Source organism: Aricia agestis, chromosome 6, assembly GCF_905147365.1.
Source record: "Aricia agestis chromosome 6, ilAriAges1.1, whole genome shotgun sequence".
Taxonomy (NCBI): Eukaryota; Metazoa; Arthropoda; class Insecta; order Lepidoptera; family Lycaenidae; genus Aricia; species Aricia agestis.
In genome coordinates, this window is record NC_056411.1 from 14,766,001 (window position 1) to 14,782,117 (window position 16,117).

Below are 16,117 nucleotides of genomic sequence, written 5' to 3' on the forward strand. Positions count from 1 at the left end.
ATTAAACCTTCCTGCCAAATTTTGATATATTGATCCTTGTTAAAAATAAAAATACACGTATTTTTACTTTTATAGTCACTCAGTACTAAAATGTTGAGAAATAGCTTCCGAAAGTTATCCTAAAAAACACTACAATTAATGGACATAATGCGTTGGCCGCGCCGCGCGCGGACGTGCCCCCGGCGCTCCGCGCGCACGCCTCATCCCGCGTCACCCCTTCTCATTCCCCCGCGCCGCGAGTGACCGTTCTGCAACGATTTTAAATGGGATAAAATATGTCATTGAAAATAAAATAACACCCTTTTTTTTGGTTGAATGGATTCTCCTAATGATACCTAAGCCCTGGAAAAAATTGGCAGGAAGGTTTAATTGCACTCTGTATAATGTAAAATTGGTGCCACTGCCAGTGCGTATCGCAAGTTATGGCATGGCGTAGCATAGCGTAGCACGGCGTAGCATGACGTAGCTATGGCGTATTTGTGACGTAGCTACGGCGTATTATTATTATGGTGGAGTGTGACGTACCAAATCAAATATTGACGTTGTGCAAACTGCTAGCGTATATGAAGAAGCGCACTGTGCAGTTAAACATTGAATGCTATATCGAGATGATTCTTAATTATGGCTAATCAGGGAAAGTACAGGTAAGTTCAGATAATTTCATTAGCGCTAAATTAATAGGTGTTTCGTTTGGTACTGCGCGTAGTACCACGGTGCGCGATGGCACCATTACTTACCTTCTCTATCAGCGATGGTGTTGTTGACGATGCGGAAGACGTAGTCACCGGCGGCGTCGTCCCAGTCCGCCTCCTCCTCGCCGCTCTCGCACAGGCTCGGCATCGGCCGCCGCCGCAGCGACCGGCGACCGAACACCTGCAACAGTGGTACAAATGTGTAATAGCACGTAATAGTATCATCGAAGAAATTGATTCATAGACAGTTGACGGACGAATGTCTTTCGGTCGAGTTGTCAATTTTTTTTTTATGAAATAAGGGGACAAGCGAGCAAACGGGTCACCTGATGGAAAGCAACTTCCGTCGCCCATGGACACTCGCAGCATCAGAAGAGCTGCAGGTGTGTTGCCGGCCTTTTAAGAGGGAATAGGGTAATAGGGGAGGGTAGGGATGGGAAGGGAATAGGGGAGGGTAGGGAAGGGAATAGGGTAGAGCATTGGGCCTCCGGAAAAACTCACTCGGCGAAACACAGCACAAGCGCTGTTTCACGCCAGTTTTCTGTGAGAACGTGGTATTTCTCCGGTCGAGCCGGCCCATTCATGCCGCAGCATGGCTCTCCCACGTATGTTAGGTTAGTTTGATATAATGTTAGTTGTGATCGGTCGGCTGAGTTTGATATAACGCGACCAATTTACGTAGGTCTGCCATCTGCCTATGAATCAACTTTTCTGATAGAACCTATATCTCTTTGATTTCGTAGGGGCTTCTGTGAAACTATTCCGGTAACGATAATAATCGCCAGTAACTAGATAGAAAATTAACAAATAAAAAAAAGAAGTTTATTAGAGCCTTATCAATAATTATCATGTGCTGCGTACCTAAGCAAGACCTCTCTTTTTATTTACTCTCGTGACCTAAGTGGTGGATGATCGATGGATATGATAAAGAGTTGTATAAACACACCGATTTTATGTTGGAATTAATAATTTGGATGTTAAATTGCATGAGCTTCATATTTTCAATATGAACACATATTATTTTACTGACCTTGCCGGTACCTCGCTGGGACCACAGCGGAGGATCTAGCTGACCGTGTGGTAGCAATCCAGTCTCAAGATTACTGAGGAACGAGAGCAGATGTCCACCTGAAAATTTTACACTTTATTATTAATTCCTCTCTGCTTTCAGCTGATTTTTTATTTTGCGTCCCATCCTTGTACAGAGTTTAAAGCACTTGTACAAGAAAGAACGATGTTAAAAAAAATGTTAGCTTCGTTAAACGTTAAAGCGTCACATTTCGGACGAATTAACGCAAGTTAACGTTAATCGTTAATCCGTTAATATGTAATATGGCCTTGTTATAACTTATATCATTGCGTTAGTGTACGTACAAAACCTGTTGGTTTAAGGTTTTGGAAGTCAAAATGTTAGGGACAAAACAAAATACTTCTATGATTATTATATTCTACCTAACTAAAAAAAAGCGCACTCTTCTTTATCAATATGCAAATGATAATATGCAACAATAAACAAATCACTTTCTATAAGAACTGGCGCTGAGTACTGAAATTATATAACGAAACAAATCTCTTCTTACTCGCACGCGCCTGAAAATGTATCTAGTATTGTTTTTGTTTCACTCGCTGCTGCCGTGCCGCGGCGCCGCGCTGCTCGCCCGCCCGGCACTTGTCGTTTCATACTAACTGTCTGAACCCTGTTTTCGCGCCGCGCTTCGGTGCCGTGCGGTAAATAGTAGGCATTGGATTAACGATTAACGGACTTTTGCATATTAACGGAAGTTAACGAGTCCGTTAATATTTTTAAAAGTTAACTTAAAAGTTAATCCGTTAATCAAAATGTTAACTTCGTTAATTAACGATTAACGGATTAACGAGTTAATGCCCAGCTATGAATATAGGCCACTTTTATTTTTGCCGCCCTTATGTACGACATCTCTAGTAGAGAGTTTAATATACCTTTGGGGAAGTGTATGGGCGGTCTCTGCACGCCGTCCTGTCCGACGAGTATGAGCGCGTCGCTGGCGGGCGCGCGGTGCACGTGCACGTACACCGTCTCCCACACACACACTTGCAGCGACATCGCCCAGTACACGCTGGAACACACATACATACATAGTTAACCTCGCCGTCGGATAAAAAAGGGGCGCTGAAGGCAAACAAAATGGGCGCCAAGTTTTTCAGCAATACCAGCATCCTGGGCGGCGTGCCGAACAGCCGAAGTATTCTCGCCCAGGGCGCTGGTAGTGCTAAATCCGGCACTGCCTCGGAGGTCTTATGAAAGTAAACCTTATGTTGTTGGCATAAAGGTCGTGTCAAATAAAACGATTTAAGGACCTTATTGATCTTTCTATCTTTTTAGAGACAAATAAAATTACTCTGTTATATTGTTTGCTCAAAAAATTCTCTCTTGTGATTTTTACATCAAAACTTATCTCTAATGATTCGTATTTCGTACAGTAGAACTGCTATCACATGCTGTGAACTCGCTGTGAACTAGCAAAGTAGGTAACTAATCCTTATCATAATATTATGAGGAGCCCTGAGCAGTCCTACATGATATTATCTAGACGTATTAGTAATAGTCATTTAATTTGCATGCTCTAACTACAAATAAGTATAACATTACCTTAAGATAATGTTATAGTCATTTGTTGGTGAATTTGGGCCTTAAGGCCCAAATTCACCAAACGTCTGTTAGTGTTCACAGCTTGTTAAAATGTCATGTCTTTTCTTTCATTCATATGAAAAACGAAAGCGGTAACTTGTTACTAACTCGAGCATTAACTTTAATTATAGTCGTCGGTGAAATCAGGCGTAGATAAATTAAAAACCCAAGATTAAACAATAAACATCAAACAGAGGCGACATACCAGTCGATGCACAGCGCGCCCGAGCAGCGCCGTCTGTACACGGTGCAGGGCTGCGCGCTGCACAGAACACAAATGTGCTGGCACGCCGAGCTGTGCACTAGGTGGCAGCGGTAACTACACACAACATGCTACTACAGACTATAGCACATTACATAGCAATTCACCACTATACTCTATTAGCGTTAACTGAATGACTGTTGTCCATTTTACTTATTATATTCCATATAGCTTGCTGGTTTAAGTTTTTCCATGTTGGGCCATTATGGATAACCATGATTGCAAAGCTGTGTATAGCATACATAATAGGGCAATCATAGAGGAAAGTGCCCCTCTGTACGTTCAGTCGCTTGTTTTGATCTTTAATGAATCAATGTGGGAAGGCCGCATTTTATGAAGACGGCCCTTCTTGACCATTTACTGTTGAATTATTATTAACGCCAATAGACTATACTCTATAGGTACTAGGTACAACAGCAAAATCTATGCTCACATCGAAATTGTTATTACAGAAAGCAAGGACTAACAACTAAAGCTTTTGGTAAACTATGTATGGATAAACGAATTTCTGAGAAGAAAGATGCAAAATCGCCAGAATATTTACTAAAATTAGACAAACTAAGCTCTCTAAATTTTCACATAAATCATGGATATAATATAATACCAAAAATATTTTACACAAAATCCACTGACTACAACAAAACACAATAAAAGAACTCTGAACTCATACCCTTTGTCGATGCCTTCACTCTCCGCGAATCCGTTCATGAGTTGGTTCGGTGTCCACTTGATGATCAGCCCATTGGGACTCTGGTGTAGACTCAGGTACCCAGGCATGGGTTCCTCCACGTCTTTCTGCAATATAATGGTTATGTATCAATTAGGCCATCAATCCCCGACAAAAATTGAGACAAAAAAGAGTCATGACTCATGAGTCTATCCGCGTCCTTGCAGCTCAGAAAGGATGACCTTATTTCAATTTAGTAAAGCAGATGTGATAGAAAGTTTATCATCCACGTGAGTGTATGAAGACGTGGTGGGTAATTAACTCGTGTCTTCAAGTGTTTTACAGTTTGTAAGTGATATTCTAAAATGTAAATGTATGAACGAATTGACAGGCAAAATAGTAAAAAACTAAAATCGGCCAGCGTGAGTTGGACTCGCGCACGAAAGGTTCCGTACCATTATAGAGGAAAAATAGATAAAAAATGTGTTTTTTGTATGGGAGCCCACTTTAGTTCTTTATTTTATTTTGCTTTTAGTGTTTGTTGTTATAGCGTCAATAGATATACACATTACACAATCTGTGAAAATTTCAGAAACCTAGCTATAGCGGTTCTTGAGATCCAGCCAGGAGACAGACAGACGGACAGACAGACGGACAGACAGACGGAGAGACTGATATCGAAGTCTTAATAAAAGGGTCCCGTTTTAACCCTTTGGTTACGGAACCCTAAAAACATACCGGCTGCACTCGCACATTGTTCTTCCCATACAAAAGCGTGGCTCGGGAGTTCTGGTGCAAGCTCTCCACATAATCTTTGGCACAACTCGCGACGTTTCCGGACCCTGGAAAACAAAACACAACGCTTTATAAAACTAGAATGAGTTTACATCACATAAAATAGTCGAAAGCTCGGAATGAATACTAATTAAATTATAATGTAAAAGTATGTCTACTTAACTAAGTTGGAGGCAGCCTCCATGTCTTTTACCACTTGACGATTATACCGCTAAACCGTTTTGGAAAATACTATATGAACGCGTTTTGTATTCCGGCATAGGAGAGATTTAACTATGTAAAAATGTACGGTTCATAAACGAATCTCCGTGGCAAGAAAGTTGTGACCAAAATCCGACCTAAATAAAGGCGTGAATACATACCATATACATACATAATCCTGAGTATCGCGATAATAAGTTCTTTCACTTCCAATACCCACGTCACCCTCACGAAAAGGTCCCAATCTTTTTTGTTTTTCTTCACAATTTTGTAAAAGTTTTATCCAGACGCCCAATATAATTCACATCTTTTCTACGTAAATCCTTAGATTGGACATTTTTTTTTTTTTTTTTATGATATAAATTTATGAAACGAGCAAACCTGATGGAAAGCAACTTCCGTCGCCCATTGACACTCGCAGCATCAGAAGAGCTGCAGGTGCGTTACCGGCCTTTTAATAGGGTAATAGGGGAGGGTAGGGAAGGGAAGGGAATAGGGGAGGGTATGGAAGGGAATAGGGTAGGGGATTGGGCCTCCGGTAAACTCACTCACTCGGCGAAACACAGCGCAAGCGCTGTTTCACGCCGGTTTTCTGTGAGAACGTGGTATTTCTCCGGTCGAGCCGACCCATTCGTGCCGAAGCATGGCTCTCCCACGTATAAACATAAATATTTTCTTTATATTTGAGTTGCAGGCACAGAGATCCCACAAGAGTTGCGTAATAAAACTGTTCAGTTGGAATAACTTTATAATGTAGAAGTTGTAGCTCCGCGGTGACGATCTAAGTTAGCAACTAAGTTGGCCAAACAACGAGCTTGAAACTCGTACCACGCTCAAGTGTGTATAGAGACAACTTCGGATTATCTATCCAGCGGTATTCCACGTGCAGAGTGTAACGACTAATTACCTTACAGTTTAGACTACAGAATATAGTTAAGTTTAGTAATTAATCTAAATAGTTGCGATGAAATTAATTTATCGCGATCCCACTGTATATTTTGCCAAATTTTTTCGATGCCTAATTTTATCAAATTTGGTTTAGAAGCTTATGTGCGAAGAGGCGACCGAAAGATAGACCGATGAACGGTAGAACCCAACGGTCATACCAGCCGCATGCATCCTGACCACAGAAATAAATCAAGATATCTTGATTTATTTCTGTTCTTTGGGCAGAGGCACCCAGATGACGGACGACACCGCCGTGACAGGCCTCGAAAAAGATGGCGAGATGAACAGGTTAGAACGAGATAGATGAAACACCTTGGAGAGGCCTTTGCCCAATCCTTTTATATAAACGGGAAAAAATACTAAATTCTTACCTGAGTTGGTAGATCCGCTGTCCTCCGAAGACGCGTTTAGGCTTCGTCTGAAATTGAGAATGGGTCGTCGCACGGATGGCGGCGTCGTCGTACCGGCCGACATTCTGTGTCGCTGGACCTGTGACGAGTTTCAAAATAATTTATAAATAACTCATGAAAATTTAAATTAATTCAGGCGGCAATTGTTCGTTTGCATCATGTTATTATAAGAAAATACATCCTCAACTCAAATCTATAAAACACATGCAGATTAAAAACTGATATATATATCTACAAGTAGTTGTTGCCCGCGACTTCGTCCGCATTACCATAGTAGTTCACATCAAAAGTATTATTTATTGTACAAAAATATTCAATATACAGAATTGACTTTCCTACGATTTTATTATATATAGATGTTCCGTGCGGCTTCGCTTGCGTAATATAGGAATTTCACGCAACCGTACATTTTGCAGCAAAAAAATAGCCTATGTCCCTTCACGTGGTCTATTCTTTATGTTCGCCAAAAAACATAAAAATTGCTCCAGTAGTTCATAATATAATAAGCAATTCCATATAATTTCCCCCGTTTTTTCCACATTTTCATCTATTTCTTCGCTCCTATAAGTCTTAGCGTGATAAAATATAGCCTATAGTCTACCTCGATGAATGGGCTATCTAACATTGAAAGAATTTTTCAAATCGGATAAGCAGTTCCTGAGATAAGCGCGTTCAAATAGGCCCTTTCATATAATTTCCCCCGTTTTTTTCCACATTTTCCTCTATTTCTTCGCTCTTAATAGTCTTAGCGTGATGAAATATAGCTTGTATACTTTTTCAATCAATGAGATATCTAACACTGAAAGAATTTTTCAAATCGGACCAGTAGTTCCTGAGATTAGCGCGTTCAAATAAGCCCTTCAGATAATTTCCCCCCGTTTTTTCCACATTTTCCTCTATATATTCGCTCCTATTATACTTAGCGTGATAAAATATAGCCTGCCTTCCTGAATAAATGGGCTATCCAACAGTAAAAGAATTTTTCAAATCGGACCTGAGATTAGCGCGTTCAAACAAACAAACAAACAAACTCTTCCCAATTATAATATTAGTATAGATATGCTGAAATACAGAAAAGAAAATATTATGATACTTCATACTAGACGACGCCCGCAACTCCATTGCGCTAAAATTCGTTTATCGCGCTGGAACCGCACATTTTTCCGGGATAAAAAGTATCCTATGTCCATTATCGCCATATCCATTTTCAGCAAATCGGTTCAGCGGTTTGGACGTAAAAAGGTAATAAGCAATTAACAGACTTTCGCCTTTATAGTATTAGTATAACAAACCACCAAGTCACATACCAATTCATCAGCCGGCGGGTCCGTCCAGAAGCATATAGGTGCTTTGGCCTTGGAGTACTCCAGGGCGCAGGGTCCCACCAGCAGCGAGCTGAGTATGGACCCGTAGTCGGGGTCCGCCACTAGCGCGTCCCTATCGTAGTACCGAGTGGCGTTGTTCACTAAATACTCGATTATCTTGGCCAGCTGCTTCTCAAACAACGCGATGCGTATCCATAGATACCTGCAAAAGAATTTGTGTCTAATAGAACTTAAATTACGATGCGTCTTACAATATTGTTTACCTTCAAAATGCTATGTAATTATGTATACAAAGATCTTTGTAAAAGGCAATAATATCTTAGTAAAGCAGGCTCTAAAGAATTTTCTAAAAACTGAAATTTAAAAAATCTGAATTGAGTACCATCGAAGAAATTGATTCATATATGCATTATGCAGTTGACAGACCAACGTCATGGTCCATGGGTGGGATAATATCAATTCAGTTCATGATCTGCTAGCTAGGTATGATAAAATACGACCAAATTACTTAGGTCCGCCACGTCAACTTCTCTGATAGTACATAGACAAAACTAGATTCTAAAGAGCAAACTAATTTTGATAATGTAGTGCCAAAATTCAATACAGGTTTCTAATTAACATATGCGACGTTCTTTTTGCCTTTGATGTGTTTCAGTAAAACAGTGCCCTTTGTGTTTGTCACAGAAGGCGTTTGACATTTAGTAGTTAAAAGGTATCGCAGAAAGGGCTACAGGCACAAAGAGCAACAGAAAGTTCCTAGCTTTGATCACGTTCGCGCTCCGAAAGAGAAAATTGTACCGAGAATAGTGATATTAAATAGGAGTGTTTTTTAATTAAATAAATGTTTGTGACTTAATGGTGCAACGGCTGTCGGCTATAAACTTTTAATAAACGAACTTTTAAACGAGTCTATTTATAAAAGAGGGGGTCACAACGAGAGCTAGTTAAATCGGTGTACACTCGTATTGACTAATACAATTACTATTATAGAACAATAATTTCCTGTAATGTAATATTTAGTTTTAATACCATTAGAAATATTTGGTCAAAAGATGGTGGCTACAAAAGATTTGGTCAGGTGAAAGTGAAAGTCCATAATGGACGCCATATTTGACGATAACCTTAACCTTAACTATAATAACGCCTCTGGTGCAACCCACCGTAGGTGTACAAAATCAGGTAAGTTTGATAGCCCAACCAAATTAGCCTGACCATAGACATTATTATTTTAAGGATGTCAAATTTTGGTCGAGGATCAGGATTTTATAGCATTCCAAACACGTGCTTACGATTGTACAGTGTACACGTCAGTAACTTATTTACAGTAAAAAATAAATTACAGTAAAGTAATTAATATTCGACTCTGAGTGCGGCAGTAAGTAGACTCTGCTAACCACAGCTATAAATCAATTTTACCGATAGTACCATTACTACTTACGAAAAGTCCACGTATCGCGTATTTTATTCTGTCCATTATTATACACGAGGTAGAGCCGTGGGGCCATCATTGTTCCCTTTACGACGCCCATAAAACAGTCGACTAACGAATTCGTCCAATGCTTTTACGATACAGAAACTTTCATTACTTTAAGATACGAGCAGCGTTGTATATAGACAATTTAATTAAATTTTAATAATATATCGTTTATCAAAAGAGGCAAATAGCTGTTACAAAGCATAGTTTACACATTTTATTTTCCTCTTTTTTGTGCTCCTCTAAAACATTACATTCTTCAATTCAGACGACCTTTAAGTGTGGAGACAATATAAAAAGGTTTCTTCATTTTGTACCGGACTCGGGAGATTTATTTAAGTGCCATAAAACGGACGGAGAACGTTTTAAGAAAAGACTGATCAATTTATTCCGTTCTGAAACTTTTCAATATCTCATCTGGGGGTGAAAAATAACAGCCCGTCCTGACTTCCTATCTCCTTGTGAAAGTGTTTAATCTTTGACCCAATTTGTGGGGCACCAGCTGCCTTTGAATTATTTGAACTTGAAAATTCAGACGAACCCTACAAACAGGGTAAGTAAGTATTTATTCCGTTTTGAAACTTTGCAGACCTACGCTTCTGAATTTAAGCAAATTTATATTGGCCGCAATTACTAACCTATTAAAAATCAACTGCTTCACATCAGTGCCCATAGTAGTTTTGTGTAAAACAGATAATTTTTTTCAAGTTGGAAATTAGCTGCTACGAAAAAAGTTCCTGGATGTAAAGCCTGAAAACAAAATATTCACTATGTGTATATTATATTCACTGAGGTCGTGTGGCTCGCTTTTAAATATATGAAAATTGTTCCACTTTGAAAGGGTCACAAATTATGTTAATGAACAACTTTTGCCGTGAGTGACTCCGGTGACAAACAAACTTACTAATTGAAAGGGACAGAAGGGAATTTATAAATATATACGTGGCGACAGTCCTCGCCGTCCACAAAGCAGCACATAGTTCCACAACTACCAGTAGATGTATCCAATTACTGTAACGCTGTACGTGCTTTTAATTAAGACTACCTCCGTCCTCGATTCGGGAGAATACGACCCTTTTAATTAAATCGAAACGTGTGAATTGTTGTTTGAAATACGTTTGCCTTTTGGCGCGAATGAGAGCCTAAATATGTGAGAGTTCATGGTTAGGTCGTTGAAACATATCGCTTATAATAGAAACCAAGTGTCTTTCGAGTTTCGACCTAATTATCTATATTCCAGAGCAAACATTTTTCGATAAATGGGCCGGGCGATTAGGTATTTTGCAATACAGCTATGCTACACATTTTCGACAGCAGATATTGATATCTTCTGCCAGACAAAAATTACGTTTACAGTTTTTTGACAGATAGCAGCTGATATTGTGCAATATAGGTATGTATATTATGCTGTCCAACGCCTATTGCTTTACTGTCGCAGTTACATAATTGTATAATCATTAATCACCCTACCTGCTGTACATATACAAGTCAGCAAAGAAAAACAATTTTTAGCAAATAAGAATAATTCTCAGCACTTTAGGAAGGAGAACAATAGGAGTCATGTTTCTGGCATCTGCGTCCATTAATTTGTTTTCATGAAATAATATATTTTTTTCCTCGATAATTTCTTAACAAACCACAGTATATTACATATACAGTATGTATCGCCTGTTAAGGTACATGCATCGGTACAAATTAGGTAATATTATTGTGTCAAGGTTTTAATGTATGTACTGTTTGGTGTCCTTAATTTAAATAAATAAATAAATAAATACAGTAGCGTAACTAAGCCGTTTTCTTGAAACGAATCTAGCTCAACACAGATACAGGTTTTACAGTGATGCTACTTTGTTTTTGCTACTTCCAGTTATCCGAAATCATACTTGCATGTGCTATGTGCACGATTCAGGTGGTCTAGTATGAAGAATACTGTATATAATTTATACTGTGAGCAAAGTGTGTAATCCCGGTGTGATTCTGTTTGTCTGTAGATAGCGTGTAAATCAAATTTGTGCGAAGCCCGCCGGCGGCGGCGGTCGATTGTTTATTGTGCCATATTTCTGTTCGAATTGCGAAATCGAAATGAAAATTAATTTCGGAATTCGTGTCCGAAAAATGTTCAAAATAGCTGCTGTCCAAACAGCGCTGGGGCCTGGGAATTATTTGGAAATTTTAATAGCTCGGCAGCTGTTGCCACCTGCCGGGCGCGTTAAATTTTAACTAAAAGAAAATAAAGAGAAATTCGTCTAGTTCTCTTAATAATATAATAAATGGCCTTTATTATAAGTATTGGGAGAACTAGACGAATGTCTCTTTATTTTCTTGGACGCAAGTCATGGGGACTAGGGAATGTACTTTGGCAAACAACAAAAATACATTAAAGTAGGTAGCCGCACTAGGGGCGGTCGAATAATTTATCGCGCTACCATTTCTTTTGTGACAATCCTACAATGTATTTCCATGGGCTTAGTAAAGATAATTTGAAACCACAGATATTCGTTTAATATCTCTATGTTTGAAACATACAATTCTCACGTAATTTTTAGGCCAATATATTATGACTACCTAAATGTATTTTTGCGTTGAAACCGATCTATTTCTTAATTTATTATCATCAGTAAAGGTAACAGTCCGATCCTCGCGGCAAGCGACCGCGACCGACAAATGTTCAAACAAAATGCCACTTTGTACTTAAATAAGGTTTCATTTTCTCGCGACCCATGTCACCGTAGCTTTGTAGTTGCGTAGACCAAAAGAGCGAGAGAGCGAGAAAATAATTGAGCTTTCTTCATTTGAAAAAAAATACTATTTTTATGATCATAGTACAGCGTTATTTGGTCAGATTGATGGGGTAAGTCGGTCAGCTGGGGACTCGGGTAAACTATTTATCCCCGGGGCTAATTCACTTGCACCCCGCCTACAACGCAAACGATAAATCTAAAAGCGTGGGGCGTATCGACTACTTTGTATTAGAAACCATACTAATATTATAAATGCAAAAGTGTGTCAGTCTCTTTTAAGGTTTTTTTATTTGGAGAGGATAAACTTTGAATCTGAGAAAACAAGGCCTTTGCGTTCATTGTGGATGGATGGATGGATGGTAGGGCCTGAAATAAGATTTTTAAATGTCAGTTAAGTTGCCTAAGTAATTATATGCCATTCTCGCAACACAGTCGGCTTTTCCAGAGGAATGAAAGTACGTCTGGGACCAACCATGTGGGTATTTCTTCACGATGTTTTCCTTCACCGAACGAGTCTCTGTACAGGTACCTATTTGAGATGTCAAAATGTCCCATTGGTACAAGCCAACACCACAGATAGAACCTGCACCCTCATCACAAATGGTTATTAGATAATATGTAAAAATGTTCAATGTCCACGCGTTGAATTTACGCGCAAAGAAATTGCGGTCAATATGCAACTCATCTAGTAAAGTATGTAGTGCATTACAGTAACTAATTTTAGGGGCTTAAAACAGTTCTGTACTGAATAGTTTCCAGTTAACAATACTTCCGGTTGCCAACTTGACACCGGGATACAAAAGGGACGAACTTTGCTAAGTTTCGTCCCCTTTATACCTGCGAAGTGAAATTGTTGGATTAGTTGTGGTCGATAGGTAATGCTCGTCGTATGTGCTGTTGAATAGATAAACTTTGGTCATAAAGACTACGAAACTACCCTGGTCTTTCTAGGGAGTTGAGAAATTTCTAGTGTTTAAGATGTAAAATTATTAAAAATTTAATGAACATATTTCTTAAAAAATATCATTAAATCGCACCCTTAAGAATTAAGGCGTTGCCGAGATCGCACAAAAATCCTATTTTTTTTACTTATCTTAGTCCAAAATTGATACAAAAAAACTTCTAACAGGGAATAAATAGGTAGTTCATGAAATTGTCTATCTATAATGTCGTGTGTTTGAAATAAACGTAATTTGTGAATATACTAGGTAGATGCTGAAAGTATGCTTCAATTTTAATAAATTATATTACTTTGCAAGCTAATATCATGAGTATAATAAACAAAAATAGGAAATGAATAACGGGGAAAGGAATGTTGATATACTGAAGATTATTACTGTATTTTTATTATAATTCTGTAGCTTTCAAATGTTGAAAACGCTTCAAAAGCAGATAATATCTAGAACTTTAAAACTTTATAAGCCAACTTACAATGTGACGCTGCGAACTCGTGTCATTAAACACGAGTTCGCAGCGTCACATTGTAAGTTGGCTTATATAATCCACTATAGTGACGCTTCAATAAAACCCCGTACTTTATAATTAAATAACTTTTCCCGCTTCAGACGTATTATCGGAAAAATTATACGACAACGCCGGCAATTTGATTAAACGCATACATTCTCGGCGATATCAAATTACAGTTTGCGATTAATTTCAAAGTTTTTTCCCTTATTTGTTATCATGCTGTAAATAAGAAATTGTGATATAGCTGCAGATAGCTGTTTATTTGTTTGTTTTTTTTTAATTATATCCGCAATCGTCCCCGTATTGTACTTCTACATTATTGCAATGTACCATCGAAAAATTGATTAATTAGCAGCTGATGACTGACCTGTGTCATTTGGTCGGGTTATGTCAATTTAATATTAAAGTGCGACAAGGCTTATTAAGTGAACGTGGGCGAGAGCGCTGCTGGTAAAGGATAACTATCAAAAATGACGTTTTTGTATGATGGCAGCGGTTCCTTTTTTCGCCACGTTCGTTTAAAGCCTTGTCATGCTGTAGTAGCGATCTGTCGACTGTCGGCTAGGTTCCGACATAACGCAACCAAATTACGTACATCCGCCATTTGCCTATGAATCAACTTCTTTAATAGTATATAATGTTTGTTATTGCTCAGTATCTTCTGCAAAGAATATCATTAGGCTGAATACACATTAGTATATACCTAGTCTAGACCATAAAGTTAATATACCTAGCGGAATAGAGAAACATTAAAGGCCTGAGCAAGCGAGATGTCACTATCAGTAACAATGCGTGGTAAAAAGAGACGTGTGATACATGACAGCAGCACTCTTTTTTTGACGTCCAGTCGGCACGTGCCGCACGTTGACAATTTAATCTCATAGAAATCATGTTCAATCCTGCTTGTGTAAGTGTATACCTACGTACCTACACATATTTTTACACACAGATGAAACCAATTTCTGTTTCGTTTGACAACTCGAGATTGTTGCTCTATTCCGCTAGGTATATTAACTTTATGGTATAGACTCTAGACATAAGTCATCTGAGACTTACTAGTACCTAAAATCAGAATAACATTTTTTAAAGAACAGGCTTTAGACTGGAAAATTCATTTACAATGTAAATTGTAAGTATATTTCTCGCAGGTAATACGGTCTATTATTTAATATATCCTGTTACGATTTCTGAAGAGCTTGAATTGAATTTTTCTTTTAAAAGGAAACCTTACCAAAATAATTGACCTTTATTGAAATAATAAGCCTACTTCTCTTTTTATCCCACTCAACGTTTCGATTGACATTTCCTGAGACAATTCGATTGATAACGTTTTTTTATCATACAGCTACCAGGTAAAAATATATCACGCATTGCTTTAAAAAAGCCTGTTACACAACAGGTAATAAATAATAATAACCTCTTTATTTGCACACATAAAAAATACAAAGCAAGAAAAAATCAAAGCATAATTATTATATTAAAAGCGCGCAAATTGGCTGTTTTACCACAGAGCGGTTACTTAATTCAGACAAGGTACCTATATAAAAATTGTAATAAAGAGTTAAGCTTTTCTTCATTCTTTTTCGGTACTATAAACTCCTAGTCCTCATATCTGTTTAAAGACAATACAAACATTCATGCAATTGTTTTATCGTACATATAGATATTTTCATAATTGCAACAAACAACAACCACGCTTGTCTGCCAACTTATGAAAAGCTGTAGCAAGAGTGCATCCTTCGACCCTGGCCTGCTCTAAAAACCGTCAGGTCATACGACCGCTAGGAAGCAGACCTGACTTACATAAAGCGCCATCTTTGTGGTTTTGAAAACTGATTATGAAACGCTTTTCAACTGTCACTCACTCACTCTGTGCCTAACATAAAGTTAATATACCTAGCGGAATAGAGAAACAAAGGCCTGAGCAAGCGAGATGTCACTATCAGTAACACTGCGTGGTAAAAAGAGACGTGTGATACATGACAGCAAACTGCAGAACTCTTTGTTTGACGTCCAGTCGACACTTATCGGCACGTTGACAATATTTTAATCTCATAGAAAGATGCTTGTGTAAGTATACGTACACATATATTTTTTACACACAGATGTAAATCAATTTCGGTTTCGTTTGACAGCTCGAGATTGTTGCTCTATTCCACTAGGTATAGATAATATTAACTTTATGGTGCCTACTGTAGTCTCTGTATTGTCTTTATTGTTTCAAACATTTCACGAAATAAAAATCTTCCTCATACCTGGCCGTAGGAGGCGACTGTGGTAGCAGGGACCCGGAGCCCCTTTTGCAGAGCGGCGGGCGCGGCACGGAGGGCCGGCGCTCCACCCCCGAGGCCGAGCGCGTGGCCGGAGCACCCTCAACCGACAGCACGCGCGCCGACACCAACGCCGCTTCGGGGCAGTGCTGGTAAAAAAAAAAATCGAAATTTAATATTAGAAATATTTGTTGTGG

At 38.7% G+C, this 16,117-nt stretch overlaps 1 protein-coding gene across 2 annotated transcripts in view; it reads right to left on the minus strand.

Moving 5' to 3' along the window:
• Positions 1–16,117, minus strand: part of LOC121727593 (small G protein signaling modulator 2-like) — a 49,727-nt gene that overhangs the window by 9,018 nt on the left and 24,592 nt on the right. The window contains exons 4-12 of one of the 2 annotated variants that reach the window (XM_042115501.1): positions 15,906–16,069; positions 7,951–8,170; positions 6,605–6,722; positions 5,028–5,131; positions 4,293–4,417; positions 3,566–3,679; positions 2,652–2,788; positions 1,723–1,820; positions 738–873 (exon numbers count right to left, since the gene is read on the minus strand). In XM_042115501.1, coding sequence (XP_041971435.1) covers positions 738–873; positions 1,723–1,820; positions 2,652–2,788; positions 3,566–3,679; positions 4,293–4,417; positions 5,028–5,131; positions 6,605–6,722; positions 7,951–8,170; positions 15,906–16,069 — 1,216 coding nt within the window. The remainder of the gene's footprint in view (positions 1–737; positions 874–1,722; positions 1,821–2,651; positions 2,789–3,565; positions 3,680–4,292; positions 4,418–5,027; positions 5,132–6,604; positions 6,723–7,950; positions 8,171–15,905; positions 16,070–16,117) is intronic. The other variant, XM_042115502.1, reaches the window with a different exon arrangement.